We start from the raw sequence: 14,801 nt of genomic DNA on the forward strand, positions 1-14,801 counted from the left end.
GATGCCTTGCACTTCCTGTAGTGTGGCAACTTGTTCAGTGTAGCTCACTGACATGATGAGAAACTGACAAATCCCTTCAAATCTCCTTGACGAAGCCTACCTCAACCACACGATCCATGGCCAACCGCAAATTCGCAATCTTTGCCCGGGTGTTATCCCTGATCCACAAGAACACCGACAACATGAACCTTCGAGCAATCGGCGCACCGGTCTTGATCCTCATCTGCTCCTTCCCAACCACGTACAAAATTTTGGAAGCATACGCCCGATCAAGACGAGCCAGTTCAACTGCTGCCTTTTCATCGCGGAGCTCGACGGGAAGTTGTACGCCATCAGGACCCGATGCCCCTGACGATTCCCTCTGGTGAGAAGTCCCTCCCTCTGTGGCCTCCCCTTCACCCTCACCTTCGTAATCCGTATCCTCACCCGTCCTCAACTTCTCCAGCGCTCTCACTCTCTCTATAGCTTGCCTTACCACAAAGCGCCTGATTTGTTTGTAAATCAAAGCCGCCAGGTCAGGACTTATCACATGATCCATGAAACCATGCTTGATCACCAGCCTATAACACCCCGGCACCGCAGTGAAATGCGACACAGCATACCTCTCCTCCGGCAACACCGTCGGCGCCTCCACCGGATGCAAGTGGAAAAACACCGCCACCTCCGGGATCGCGACAAACTTGGTCACATAGTGCGTGAACACCGCAGGCGTCATCACGCCCGTCTTGTCAAAGAAGATGCCAAACCCACGAATTGAGCTGAGCGGGTCGCCGCCCCATAGTGGTTGTAATCGTAGCCGACCACCCTCATCTTTGTCCTTAATGATAAGATGCGACGGCTTGAACCGGTCTTCGGCCTCGGCGCGCCACTGGTTCTCCTTGCCGAAGCGCCAGAGCAGGAATAGCGAGGCTAGAATGCCGGAAAGCGTGAGCGTAAACCAGGCGCCCTCGGGGACCTTGGTCAGTGCCGCCGAGAGGTACAATCCGTCGACGGAGGCAAAGACCAGCCAGGGAACGAACACCAGGAAGGGCGAGAGCTTCCACACAAGGAGGGAAACGAGCGTGACCATGCAGGTGTCGAAGAAGGTGACAAACATGACGCAGACGCCGTAGGCATTTCCGAGCTTGACGGTGTCGCCGTAGACAGCCGTGACGAGGATGGCGCCGAGCATGAGGAGCCAGTTCACAAACGGAACGTAGATCTGCCCGTGAAAGGTCTGCGAGGTGTGCACTACCTTGACTTGCGGACAGTAGGAGAGCTTCATGATCTGGCTGATGAGCTGGAAGGTTGCCGTGATCATGGCTTGGCTGGCTACTATGGCAGCAAGAATGGCGATGACCAGACTTGGGTACAGAGCTCCGGGAGGCGTCGCGTTGAAGAAGGGGTTCGTGTAGGCGTCCGGGTGATGGCTGATGTAGGCTGCTTGTCCGATGTATGCCAGCATAAGACAGGGGTAGGTGTAACACATCCAGCTCAGTTGGATGGCACGCAGACTAAAGGCTCCCAGGTCGGCAAAGAGCGCTTCGACGCCCGTGAAGGACAGAAGAACACCGCCGAGCATTCTCCAAGCGCGCGTTTTGTGCTGGATAAAAAACTGAAAGGCAAAGTAAGGGCTGAAAGCCTTCAAAACCGTCCAGTCAAACGTGACCAGGTTGTAGATGCCAAAGGAGAAGTTTAAGCCTAGCCAGACGATGACGATGGGCGCAAATGTGGAAGCGAGTTTCGATGTACCGAGTGGCTGGATCAGAAAGAGAAGGACCAGGATGCCGCACGTTGTGCCGGTGACGGTGGACTTGGAAATATCAGGCTTGACAACGGATAATCCCTGGACAGCACCGAGGACAGACTGAGCCGGGGTCAAGACACCGTCGGACATGACCATGGAGACGGCAAGGACGCCAATGACTTTTAGCAGGACGTGGGTGAACCTGCTCCCTTCGAGTTTGGCGCGCAAGGTACGGGTAGGTGGTTGGAGGTCGCTGGTGAGATGTCTTTCCATCCGCACAGTCACTTCTTCTCGCGGATCGCGCTCGGTGATGTTGGCCTGCATCTGTTAGCAACCCCGGGAAATGATCAAAACGGATTGAGTCGCGAGACAAAGGGCTTGCACTTACAAATCTGGTAAGCAACGAATAGCAGCTGAAGGTACCACCTTCGCCCTCATTATCAGCATGGAGAATGACAAAGATGTACTTGAACGTGACGAGAATGGTGATGGACCAAATGACAACCGAAAGAACTTGGAGCAAGTCGGTATGGGTGGGCGGTGCAGTGAACGTTGACGAGAACACGTAAAGCGGACTGCACAGGAAACAAGAGGTGGTTAGATCGTCTCAACAGGGTAGACAACCCAAGAGGAAAAAGGGGGGATAAGGATCGCATCACTCACCTCGTCCCGATATCTCCATAGATCACACCAACAGATTGGTAGGCCAACCACAACAAAGTCCGCCCCTTAAACACCTGCTTCTTCTTCTCATACCCACCCCGCCAGTCATCTCCTTCCTCGATATCAAGGTGCGACTGCGATGTGCCAAAGTCATGAGAAGAGCGACTATCAGCCGGCCTTTTCCCGCGAGAAATGATGCTGCGAGGGTTGAACACGCCGCCGACTAGTTCGGGGCGGTGCGAGCTGGACATGGAGCTGCCTCTTGAGCGGAAGACTTGTGCTCCTGTCGAGACGCCGGTGGGCTCCCGGTCCGGATCATCAGCGTCGTGTTTGAAGGATGGTTCTTCGATCCTTATGGTCGTGTTGTTGTTGGGACCTTGTGGGTTGTTTGACTTTGCGGTTGGGGTGTCCATGTTGCGGTTAGGGTCGGCTTCGTGAGTGATGGACATATTATATGGGTGTGAGAGGGTGGGTGAAAGGAGACTGGATGGACGACTATAAGTCTATAAGGGAGGTAGTAAGGAGGACCTTGTAAAAGAATCTGGATGGAGAGGGAAGAACCAGTGGTGTGGTGAAACTTGAAAGCAGGCCTGAGCGGAAGCACCACCGCGCCACAAACAAAGGATTCGAAAAGCAAGAGGTCCGGACTACTCTTCGCTCAAAGAGCCATCATAACCAGCTCGATATTCAGATGCCACGTCGAGCTGCCTAGGTCGGTTATATACCCGGAGATCACTGTTCTTTGGTGGGAGGATGGCAAAGACGAAAAACAAAAGACCGACCAATCCCGCCAGGAGGGAGAAGCTCCCGTCGAAACCCGTCATAGCCAGTCCCAGCAACACTCGGGCCAGTTCCTAGTCCAGTCCAATCTTCGAGCAGCGATAAGCTTTCTGCTCGATAGGTAGAGCTAGCCTGGCCGGCCGGTTTGGAGGTAAGGTAGGTAGTAGGTAGTAAGGTAGGCAGGTTAGCTAAGGTAGGGGTGATGGAGGAGGTCCGGCCGTCGTCGTGGGGGGACACAATGCGATCGACAGGGATATCAAAGCCGGATATTCGTGGTATTGTGAAACGCCTCTTTTTTGTTGCATTGGGGTGGTGAGAATGGCAACTTGCCCGCGCTTGTTGGGAGATTCCAGTTCCCGGTCCCGAATCACAGCATCTGACAGCAGACAGACAGACAGCAGACAGACTGACACAAAGCAGCTGTGAAAACCCGGAACCGACATACTGAGTGAGCATGATGCATGCATGAAGCAATAACGCTTGTTAAGCATGAGCTTGGGCCATGGGTTTATTGCGCTGGACTGCACTGCTCCAGCTGCACCCCACTGGGTGGTGCACGGTCTGGTGATGAAGGGGAAAGAAACACTGGTTGAGTGTCGGAGTGACAAAACGACACTGTCGAATTACTCGTCAGAACTAGAATCGTCCAGCCAAAAGTCAGAGGAAATTCGAGTCCTGGCGAGTACCAGCGAAGTGTAAGTGAAGAGTCCAAAAAGACAGTTGAACATGAGATGAAATGATGGTTCCATTCACACCAAAGCCGCCTGGCATGATGCTGAGAAGTAGACTAGTACGTCTAGCGAGCAGGACCCTCTACACACAGCTCACGGCCCATCAGCATTCCATTCCATACATCCCGTGTCCAGGATAGGCATCTCGAAACTTGAACCACTCGGAGGATGAGAAGGGGTGGAGGGGTAGGCAGCTAGCTTTGAGCTCCCTCAATCAAGCTCCAGCTCGTCGCACTGGATACGAGACCCGGGGATGAAAGCCGAAGCATGAGGACTGACTATTGACCCCTACGTTGGAAACCGGGAAGAAGATTGTAATCTCCCACCGAGATGACAAGTTCCTGTTTGTCGGCGTTCATCTCATTTATCCCACTGGTAATTCAACAACCATCGTATCTCTCCAGTCGATGCCACCCATCCATACCTCTACCGTCGTGCTGGATGAGGTGGTTCAAGTCCCCGAGCTCTCAGACTGCAACTTTCCACTTGCGGCTCGAGACAGTCCACGAGAGGTCCTGCTTCAACATGTGCGTGAAGCTTATCTGGTCCCTTAGTCTGCAACACTGCAATTTTGCATTGGCTTTGCATCAGTTGCATCAGCACTGCCACCCGCTCTATTGAATCCTTCGAGTTTTCGGCAAGGAGTTAGCACGTGGGTTGGATGGATGGTGGTCATGTTGGATGGATAGGACTGGGAGAGGAACTCTCCGGGAGGCCTCCTCTCTCCTCTCTCTCCCTACACTGTCTCTTTGTCAAGACCGGCCGGGATTGAGAGTGGGTGATGTGAGTGACCGTGGTTGAAACAACAGGAAACAGAAGACAGAAAAATCGCGCGCACACGCGCGGGCGGCTCAACTTCCAGTGTCGGGATATGGAGCGGTGGAACGTGATTGGTTGGGGCTAACTCCGACATCTCGCTTCGTTCTCGTCAGGGCGTGCGTGCGACTGTGCAAAAGCAGAGGTCCGAACGAAGCGAAGGTGAGGAGACTGGTAGGATCCAGATGGCCGATGGGAGGGTCGCGGATGTGCCTGGTGGGGTGAGACACCGGCAAAAAGAAAGATCAACAATGCCTTTGGGCGCTGACAGAATGCGAAAGCGAGTTCACATTGGAAAAAAAAAAAAGACGATGGCAGAATTACATATCGTGAAGTATCCTTTGGTGTTGCTCCCTCCAAGGAGTGACATCGAAATAAGGTTGTTTCGCCAAGATTCCGTCTTAAACGTCTGGTGGTAGTCTCCACCCACCCACCCACCTACCCCCCAGATCGTCCCCGACCTGGGCGCTCTAGGCGCTTCCCCTCCCCTCCTCCCCTTTGCTGTTGTTGCGGGGAAGCACTAACGTCTTTTTACGTCGAACCTTTCAATGTTCACGATATCAAATTCGATCAATTTGCACAGCCTCAACATGGCCATAGCTTGTTCTTTCTATCTCCTGCCTTTGTGATATGGTGGTCTGACGCTGTCCCGATTGAGACGGAGGCACATCATGCCACACGCGACCCAACAACCAACTTCATCCACCAGACGCCTTTTAACCACGGGTTCCTCCGACTCGTATCAAACAGCTTTTGATGATGTCGTCTCAGGCAACCAGAACATGCTACGCCTTTGGTCCAGTAGTGCCTATTGCCCCAGTGACAAGAAAGAAAGGAGTGAACATGACAGCCGTCGCAAATCTGGGAAAACCACCCTATATCTTGGAAGCACAACTTTTATCTTCCCACCGAGGTGACACCTAACGTGCATGGTTATGAAAAGTCCCCCTTTGGAGCAATAAGACGCGGGATAGTGGTATCCTTCGTCCGGGCCCTGTTCCCTGCCATGTCTGGTTGCATCATATCGAAGTAGGCGCTGTATACCTAGCTTGCCATCCTACCTCTAGGCCATACCCCAGGGAAGCCCATTCCAGCTAGTCTTCTAATCCATCTGGTCAATGGTCTGCGCCTCCTTACCACGAGCCTTCTCTGCGCCCTCTGCCTTCTTTCCATCCTCCTCCGTAACCGCAAAGCGCCAGCCAAAGGTGTCCTCAATTTTTCCGAGCTGGATTCCCTTAAGCTGGGAGAGGAGCTTCAGGCAGATGTCGCCGGCGTCCTCTTGGCTCTCGGGGAGGTAAGTGACTGTCTCCTCATCGGCTTCCTTATTGAATGAGACGCGAGAGTGCTCCTGGGTAGCAGTGCTGGAAGCGAGAGACTGGGGAGATGATGGCTTGACGCGACGGGTGATCGAGCGAATGGGGACGAGAGCGGCGGCGGTGCCGGCGGCCATCACTTCCGAGAAGTTGGGGAGTTCGGAGTACTTGATCTGTGTGGATGGTAACAGTGTGTCAGCGACTAATCCGATCCAGATACTCGGTTGAGATTGTGGGAGAGAATATCTCCGACTGTCGTGGAACCCTCCTTCCGTTCGGCAGTCGTGCTCCGATAAAGGGGATAGGTAGGTAGCATGGCATGCCTGTAGCATGTGCCATCCAGGACCTAGACATTGAAGATGCCCTCCGTTGCACCTCCGGCTCGGATCTGGAAATCGGAGCTTCCACCACTCCCAGGCATCCGATCCAATCTTGGCACCATGCCGTGATCACCGAACACCAACGGGAAAACCGGGCAGTAAAGAGAAAGCACCAGAGAAGAAATGACTTACCGGACGCTTCTCAACCTTCCAGCCAAAGCTCCTGCCAATCTCCTGAATACTATCGCTCGTCACACTGTCGATAACAGCCTTGGAGCTGGGCACAACAACGGTAACGTCATTCTCTCCCCCATCGCCACGAACAACACCAATAAAGCCACTGGTGCTAAACTCGTCGATCTCCTCATGCCTCGCACTATCCAAGTGGAGGGTGATATCATACCCCTCCTTGCGTGCCTTATCGCTCCAGCGGAGCACCGGCGCATAGTTGCCGCCAACTTTAGCGCTACCGGTACCATTCGGAGCCGCGCGGTCGAACTCCTCCAGGATGAGCGCCTTAACGGGGTGGGTACCATGGTACACGCCCGTGGGAATCACGTAGACCGAGAAGAGGTACTCCTCAGGCGGGCTGAGGCCAAGCTGCGCAGAGCTACCGAAAATCTGGGGGCGGATGTACAGAGCCGCGCCCGTCTCGTGGGGCGGGACGTACTCCGCGTTCAGAGCGACGGCGGCTTTCACGGCGTCGACGAACAGGTCGACGGGCACGGGCGGGATACTGATGTACTCAGCCGAGTGTTGCATGCGCTTCGCGTTCTTGTCTGCGCGGAAAATGGCAATCGAGTCGTTGCCGGGAAGACGGAAGGCCTTGAGCCCTTCGTACGCTTGTTGGCCGTAGTTGAGGGCGGGCGCCATGCCGTGCATTTTCAGGTATGGGTCGGTAACAAACTTGGGCGGGGTCCATTTGCCCGTCTTGACGGAGTAGGTAGACTCGACATGACCGTTGACTGTGAAGTGAAGATGAGGAGATGTTAGCGGACTCTTTCTTCTTCGTGTTACGCATAGTCGCGGAGATTGGCGTCATTATATCTGCTCGTCCAACCCATGGACATAATATAGCTGGTCAAAGAAAAGGCGTAGAATGGGACTGGGAAGATGCAGGGACTCGGGTCTAGGAAGCTACTACCAACCTTCGCGGACCTTGAATCCGACGTTGGACCAGTCGATCGTGCTGACCGGAGGAGGAGGGAAAGTCGCCATGGCGCGGATCTCTTCTGGGGCTAGGCCTGGTCTACTGCGAATATTATTGAAGTGGTTGTTCTGGTCAACAGTTCTGCTGATGGTTCTTCGTCAGCTTCCGGAAGGTTAGAGGAGATAGGTAGGTAGAATGGCGCAAGATCGCGAGATAAATCTGAGAAAAAGTTGGGCCCTACTAGGGGCGCACTAGTCCTTTTACTCGGGGCGCATACCAGAAATTATCCCCCGGGTGAACCGCAACAATCTGTAACTCGAAGAAGCATGTCACTTACCTATACCGCTGACACTTTTATGAAGTCAACCTGCTCAGAAGTTGTTCAATCTACGAAAAGAAGGTTCCCAAGGGTCCTGCGGCCCTCCGATCTACGGCCGAGACGCATGCATCAATGCCGGCTACGCAGTATATGAGCACGACGTGTATGGACGCCGATGTCGTTGCCGTAGGCTGACAGGGGTTAAATTGATGACACAGCTTACTGCCCCACCATTTCTTTACCTGCCCCGCACCAAGCAAGCCCATCCCGCAGTGGGAGGTCGGGGAATGCTCTCCTTTTGAACAATAAGATGTGGACAGTTCTGGGGAAGTGATGTCATCGTCACCGTCGCGAGATTTTCTCCATGACCGTTTGTTGTATTTCTTCTTTATAATAGAGAGTCTTGAGACATGGAAATGGGATAATGCACATGAGTATATCGTATGACGGAGCAGGTACGCGGGCGAGTGGTCTTCAAGATACATCGAACCCAATGCCCAGTGTATAGTACGATGCACCTCTCTTGCTCTCGTTCCGTTCACACATCACATCATGTCAAAATGCTGTTTGTGACAAGCTCAGATGGATTACTGTAACGACAATACTGTGAATAGAATCTGATTCATGTGTTTGCGGCTTATCTCGATGCATATCACAATTTTTTCAACTTCTCGGCAAGATGAGAAAACCTCTCAAGAGAAACAGATGAAAAAAACCTCTTTAAGAGAAACCGATGAATCGTGCCAGCGCCTGGCTACCTTATTCTATATATATACTACCTTGTGGTGCAGTGTAAAAATGCTCATGATGCGCCCCATTTTCCGTTTCCCGTAATCCCATGCTTTCCATACCACCTGTCATCGTTGCCGTAAAAGAAGAAAGAGAACCACCACCATGTGCACCGCCGCCCGTTGTAGTGTTCGTCAAGACCGTGTCCTTTCTGTTGCTAAACGAGTTCCCTTAGCTTTCAGGTATTGCCATGCAGTGCTTGGTGATCGCAGATCGCTGGGCATATCGATGCACTTCTGTGTGGTGCTGTAACAAATGTTGTCGAAAATGAAAAGAAAAGAGAACAAATCATAAAGGTGAGAAGACAAAGCAAGCACCCCCCCTGGTCGAAAGGGCTCGCCATGCAAATGCCAAAAATCCCACCAACGCAAAACGCCACGCAAAAAGGGGATGCTGCAGCAAAGCAAACAAGCAACGCCCGGATTGCTCACATGTTGCTTGAGGGTGGAAGAGATATAGAACTTCTCCGACGCTGATGCTCGGCAGGAACCCTATATGTCATTGAGTCGGCGAATGTGGCCTCGAAGAGAAGGCTACTGCTTACACGACTTGGGACAGCTTCTGGAGAGCTGCAAGAACGCCTACAAATAAAGTTAGTAACTGGTATATCAACCAAAAGAGAAGAAAAGAGACGGGATCTGCTTACCACTAACGCCCTGGGTCATCGTCGCCTTAGCCTCAGTGTTTCTATTGCCAAGGCTGACAGTCACCACCTCCTGTACTGTTCCCTCCATGGCCATCTGGTTGGCCCACTTGAAGACCTTCTCGTCGTCACGACCGTCGCCAATAACCATGAGGAAGTCAACCGGTGATTTGTGCTTCTCATCCGGTCCCATCCGTTTCTGCAAATCAGCGAAGATCCTCTGAGCCGCGGTGCTCTTGGTCCAATCTATGGGCTCAACAAGCACGCAACCGTCCATGGGAATAGCGTGAACGCGTTGCTCCTCGCAGGCGTCATTGATGTGGCTGGCCAAGTCGGAAGCTTGTGTAGCGGCCGTCTGGTAATCGTCCGCAGACTTGTAGTGGAACACCAAGGAGCAGCGACGTTCCTCAATCGCCGCTCCCGGCGTACGCTCCAAGTAGTAGGTCATGATGTCCTGGAGTGAACTCTTCCAAGAGCGGATCTTATTGGAATCGGCCATTTCGGTCCAAGTGTTGCTTCCGCAATCCTTGAGGTAGCATCCGCTTTCAGCGATGAGACCAAGGTTAGGGACACGGCGGAAGATCCGGTCAAGCTCCTCTGGACGTCTACCAGACATAACATAAATAGTGTTGCGCTCATCGAGCAGAAGATCGTTGAGAACATCCAGGGTGCGTTGAGGGCTGACCGGAATGATTTGATTAACGGGTCCCCAGCTGACAAGAGTTCCCTCGAAGTCAAGGATGAAAAGGCGGCGTTCGGTGCGCTGGTATTGCTGCAACAACGTGGTCATCGAGAGGCGAGGTACTGCGGTCTGGTCGCGGCTATGTTGCTCCTCGTAGACCTTATCCAAGCGGAGCATGAACTCGGAGAACCAGTGCGAGCCGGTGTGAACGTTAACGGCCTCGTACAGCTTCTTCCAGCGGCGCTCCTTCTCCTCGCCGTCCATCTCGAGGGCCTTCTTGATGGCATCTGCACAAGCCCTGTAGTCCCAAGGGTTCACCGACAACTCATTTCCACTGAACAACGAGGAAGTACCCGTGAACTCAGAGAGGATCAGTGAGCCGTGCTTCTTCTCGCTGAACTTGCCGTCCTGGCAGAAAAGGTATTCGTGGGATGTGAGGTTCATGCCTTCACGTTGGCTGGTGATCATGAGAGCATCAGCGATGCTCACCAGCGCAAGGTACTGGGCATAGTCAATGTCCTGCTTGAGGTAGACCACAGGTTGATATGCCAGGTTGGCCCAGGTAGAGTTGACGCGAGTCACAATGTCAGAAACGGTAGCGTCCAACTCGCTCTTTTCGCTTGTTGAAAGGGCAACCTGAATGAGAACGACCTTGTCCCTCCACTCAGGGTTCATGTTCAAGAACATCTCGTAGGAGAGGAGCTTCTGACGCACGCCGCGGACGTGGTCGAGCTTGTCGCGGGCTACGATGAGCTTCTTGCCTGCATAGCGCTCACGCATGATGTCGAGCCAGTGCTTAACTTCGCTCTCTTCTCGGTGACGGCTGAGGCTAACAGGGTCAATACCGATCGGGAGGTGGATGACGTCGACAAAACGGTCTTCGAGCTGAAGACCATCCGGGGTGGCTTCGACGCTCAGAATGCGGCTGCAGGTCTGGAGGAAATGTCTGGCGTACTCACGGATCTGGAATCCGATGAGGTTGGCGCCGAGCATGCCTTCAAGCAGCTGCTTTCGAACAGCCAGACATCTAAAGACCTCTGAAGAAGGGAAGGCAACGTGCAGGAAAAACCCAATCTTGGCTTCGGGAATCTTCTTCCTAATCATTCCAGGGACCAAGAGGAGGTGGTAATCGTGGATCCAGACCGTGTCTCCTTTCTTCCAGTTCTTAACAATCTTGTCGGCAAACGCCTGGTTGACGTTCACGTAGTACTTCCACGAGTGATCCTCGTACGCCTTGCTCTTCGGGTTGTCCGGGATCTGGTAGTGGAAAACGGGCCACAAGATCTGCTTGCAAAAGTGGGAATAATGGCCGTCGAAGTCTTTGTCCGAACAGAAAACAGTCAGCATGTCGTGCTCAGTGGCAAGTCTGTCCTCAATGTCCTGGAGTTGTTGAGTGCCCTGGAGGGCGTCCGTTGGCATACCCAAGGTGCCAATCCAGGTGTACTCTTCAAGCTTGCCATCCCTAGCAGCTGCCACGGCGGCGTTGCGCAAGCCACCGTTACCCTGATCGGCGCTAACGATCTTCCAGTCGGCATGTGCAAATACACGGTCGTGGCTCTCGCTCCTGACGAGGCTCTGTGGCTGCGTAATGCCTTGGCGACCCATCTCTCTGGCCTTCTGGTTCAAAGCACGGCTGCTGTCGATCAGCGAAGGGGGAGGCGGCGAGTTGGCACGGGACATTGGCTGGTCCGGCCGGCCGCCCCATGTCGGAGAGCTTCGATCGATTGGAGCACGGTAGCCACCATCGGGAGAGAAGGGCATTTGGGGAATTTGCACCTTCAATCCATCCTCGTTTGTCCAATGGTCATGGTGCTTGCGGTCTTCCGTCGGTGTGTGCGGAGGAGTGATGTGATCATGAGCTGGTTGGAACAGGCTGGGAGGTGTGTCGGGGGATGGCTTCCACTTCTTGGGCTTGCTGGCAGGCTTCTGCGAGGCCGAAGCACCTCTTGGCCGGGCACCAGGCAGGTTGAAATGAACGGTCTTGGGGAGAAAGCTGTCAAGGTTCCCGTCAAGTCAGTAAATGTATCCATGACCTCATTCCCGACATTTCATTGTTAGGACCCACCCATCCGAGAGGGGTAGAAGACTCGGACAAGGTAGCCTGGTGCAGAAATGCAATGCAAACGCAAGGTGAAAAAAAGTTCAAACTGGTGAGAGCTTACATCGAGGCAATAAAAACAGTCATGGTGGGCGGCTGTTAGTGCTAACAAGCTGATAGATCGAAACTTGAAAAGACTGTAAAATCTGCTGAATGGTATATAGATGTGATGGAGATGATGGCGACCGGGATGTCTGCTATCGGTCGTCTGTCGTGCTCATCAGATATGACACTGAACGCGTCGCCCAGCTCGAGGGCGTCGAGGGTTGTATCGGGACTTTTAGGTCGCGTCAGAATCTGTTGGGCGCAGGAACCGGGCGTTCGATGTCGGAGGCGAACAAGACGAGATGGCGGTGCAGACAATGGACGTGCGTAAGGTAGGACGAGTCAAGTATGCGGGACTCGGCAGAAGTTGAGGAGGTTGGAGATGGTCGAGCTTCCGCCTGAGGAGGGGGACTCTAGGTTAGTTATGAGGGAAGAAGGAAGAATTTCATTTGGAATGTGAAAAAAAGTGACCAAAGGACATGGGAGAAGCTAGTGGTAGAGCATGACCAAGACCACGGGGTCACGGGCAGGGTAGGCAGCATACCTTAGTTTCAAAAGTAGTGCTTGGGCTGGAAGGCGCGATTACTCTTGGGTCTCTACTGCCAGGGGATTATGACGGTGAAGGAAGTGGCAGTGGATGGATGTAATGGACTGAGAGTTCAAAGACGTGAGAGCCTTTCTTTGGGAGAAAGAAGAAAGGAAACTGTTTTATTTATCGAGTGTCAGCCCAATGGCATGCATTTCCTTGACATCTGCTGCCCAGACACATGCAGCGGGGCAGTTACATGCAGGTGAAGCTGCCCGAAAAGAGATCGAGATAGTTGCTCGTAGACGGCCGTCGACTGGACGAGCCGGGTAAACCAACGTGCAGGGCAATGACGAATGTGGTGCTGAGGAACTTGAAGCAGCCCGGCGTTGTAGTGGAGCCCAGCCTGAAAAGACTGCATTGACCGACACTGACGTAACAGCGAGCTAGCTTCCGGTCGGTGCTAATGCACAAAGAAACTGACCTCTGCCATCCCGCCGCCGGCCCATCTCCATTCCCATTACGCCCACAGTAAGGTACTCACAGTGAACAGAAAGGCAAGACCGGCTCGACAGCGTGGTAGTTTCCAACCTCAGACGCGGCACAATCACGTCAACGGGACATGGGTGAAGAAATATAGAGCTCACTTACTCGGAGAAGAACGGGCAAGAACTAAGGGTTTGGTCTCGAGGGATGATAGGACCTTTTCATCCGGGGATGGGTCACGCTGCTGATGATAAGGACAGAGGCAGACAGAGGGAGTTTCAAGTATTGTGGGAAAGAGTCAAGGACGACAGAGTGGTGCATATTATGGATGATCAGCTTGTGCAGATGATGAACGGGGATGTGAGGACTCCAGCGAAAGAAACCACGAAACACATGGAAGAGTGGAGGGCCTTCGGTGATTTTTATTTTGGGCAGCGGATCGCTCGATCGAGGATGTCGACGGGAAGGCGGGGCCGTATGGGCCTGGGGATACCAAACAGAGACCTCACAAGCCACTCCGAGATGGGCTGGGCCATACAAATCCTCGAAAAGCAGAACACGGCCTCTTTTCCGGTACCTCAACACTCGCGAGAGAAAAGAATGGTGTGGGTCCCGTCAACTGAAGAAGATCTTGGAACATGCAATTTTCAGTCCTCTCAACCATGAATGGCTGGGTCACGGCCAAGCAATTCGCTTGGGTAGCAGAGTTGTCACAGGCCCTGTTTGCCTGATTGTTCTCTTGACTCGTTCTGCCTTGTCTCTTCATCCAATACTCTGTAATATGAACGGCGTACGTATGCCTACCTTGTGCCCAGCCGCTCCTACCTCTAGAGTTTCTGCAACTCGGTCCTGTGGCCGGCCAGTCATCGTGATGATGACTTGCAGAGGGCCAAGAAGGAAGCACGTTTTGGCAGTTGCGCCAGGGAACAGGTTGGATTCCCCCTGTTGATGACAGGGATCACGTTGGAATCGTGATGGACGCACCGTAACTGTGGCCCGTGAAAGGTGGATGAGCTACCGAGGTGAGGGGCCGCAGTCTGACAAGGGTTCGGGGTCCGGAGCAAAGTGACATGCCCTATGGTTGTCTTTTTTGTCAACTTCATCCAGTCCCGTCTTGACATGGAAACTCTTCATTTCTTCCTATCCTTTGGTCTTGCCATCTGCCAGAAGCTTGAATCTTACTCGTTATCTTTCTATCTGACGGTCTGACCTGACCTCAAGATGCAGGATGGACTGCAGCTCCCATTTGACATGAGCATGACGTTCCCGTGCGATCCTCCCGATTCGATGTCTCGACTTTGGTGAGACTCGAGATTGCAAAGGTGTCAAACGTGCTTGCTTATCTCTTTCTTCTTCTTGGAGACGGTTGTACCCATCTTTCCTGGAATTAAGTGGTCAGCAACCAAGCCCAATCTGGGGCTTGCTTTGTTTCACCAGCACCACCATCACTCTACAACCACCATCCTCTTTCCTGATATCCTATCACGTAATCCTACCTCCCATCACGCAGCTTCCAAAGGGCCACATGTCTGCGGCAGCTGATGAGCTCAAACAGCTGTTAGTAAATAGGGCTTGGCCTTACCCGAACAGCAAACCGGTGTAGCAACATGTTAGTCATAAAGATGCTCGTGATTTCCACAGAGTCCGCAGGAAGGAGTAACTGAAGGAAACCCATCAAGGTTCTGAGCTCGCCGTCCAACAGATTTCTTTTTCA

The 14,801-nt window shown here is 53.2% G+C and overlaps 5 protein-coding genes across 5 annotated transcripts; 1 reads left to right on the forward strand and 4 right to left on the reverse strand.

The window, feature by feature from the left end:
• Positions 1-31: 31 nt before the first annotated feature.
• On the reverse strand, positions 32-2,979 carry B0H65DRAFT_49611 (potassium transporter hak-1). The gene is made up of 3 exons (XM_062827793.1): positions 2,390-2,979; positions 2,115-2,301; positions 32-2,044 (listed from the first exon to the last, which is right to left on the reverse strand). Exons 1-3 carry the CDS (start codon positions 2,836-2,838, stop codon positions 77-79), a joined length of 2,604 nt encoding a protein of 867 aa, XP_062686876.1. The 5' UTR covers positions 2,839-2,979; the 3' UTR covers positions 32-76.
• B0H65DRAFT_49714 (uncharacterized protein) lies at positions 2,980-3,927 on the reverse strand. Its single transcript, XM_062827801.1, has one exon. The coding sequence runs from the start codon at positions 3,623-3,625 to the stop codon at positions 3,122-3,124; it is 504 nt and encodes a 167-aa protein (XP_062686877.1). The 5' UTR covers positions 3,626-3,927; the 3' UTR covers positions 2,980-3,121.
• A 294-nt stretch (positions 3,928-4,221) lies between these two features.
• Positions 4,222-5,116, forward strand: B0H65DRAFT_452207 (uncharacterized protein). The gene has a single exon (XM_062826090.1). It carries the CDS (start codon positions 4,231-4,233, stop codon positions 4,519-4,521), a length of 291 nt encoding a protein of 96 aa, XP_062686878.1. The 5' UTR covers positions 4,222-4,230; the 3' UTR covers positions 4,522-5,116.
• A 609-nt stretch (positions 5,117-5,725) lies between these two features.
• Positions 5,726-7,860, reverse strand: B0H65DRAFT_49753 (branched-chain amino acid aminotransferase II). The gene is made up of 4 exons (XM_062827802.1): positions 7,837-7,860; positions 7,498-7,640; positions 6,542-7,314; positions 5,726-6,202 (listed from the first exon to the last, which is right to left on the reverse strand). Exons 2-4 carry the CDS (start codon positions 7,565-7,567, stop codon positions 5,819-5,821), a joined length of 1,227 nt encoding a protein of 408 aa, XP_062686879.1. The 5' UTR covers positions 7,568-7,640; positions 7,837-7,860; the 3' UTR covers positions 5,726-5,818.
• An 881-nt stretch (positions 7,861-8,741) lies between these two features.
• Positions 8,742-12,117, reverse strand: B0H65DRAFT_452228 (glycosyltransferase family 20-domain-containing protein). Its single transcript, XM_062826091.1, has 3 exons — positions 9,254-12,117; positions 9,152-9,188; positions 8,742-9,098 (listed from the first exon to the last, which is right to left on the reverse strand). Exons 1-3 carry the CDS (start codon positions 11,691-11,693, stop codon positions 9,035-9,037), a joined length of 2,541 nt encoding a protein of 846 aa, XP_062686880.1. The 5' UTR covers positions 11,694-12,117; the 3' UTR covers positions 8,742-9,034.
• Positions 12,118-14,801: the final 2,684 nt, after the last annotated feature.

The sequence above is a fragment of the Neurospora tetraspora genome, assembly GCF_033439725.1.
Source record: "Neurospora tetraspora strain CBS 560.94 chromosome Unknown B0H65scaffold_1, whole genome shotgun sequence".
Lineage (NCBI taxonomy): Eukaryota > Fungi > Ascomycota > Sordariomycetes > Sordariales > Sordariaceae > Neurospora > Neurospora tetraspora.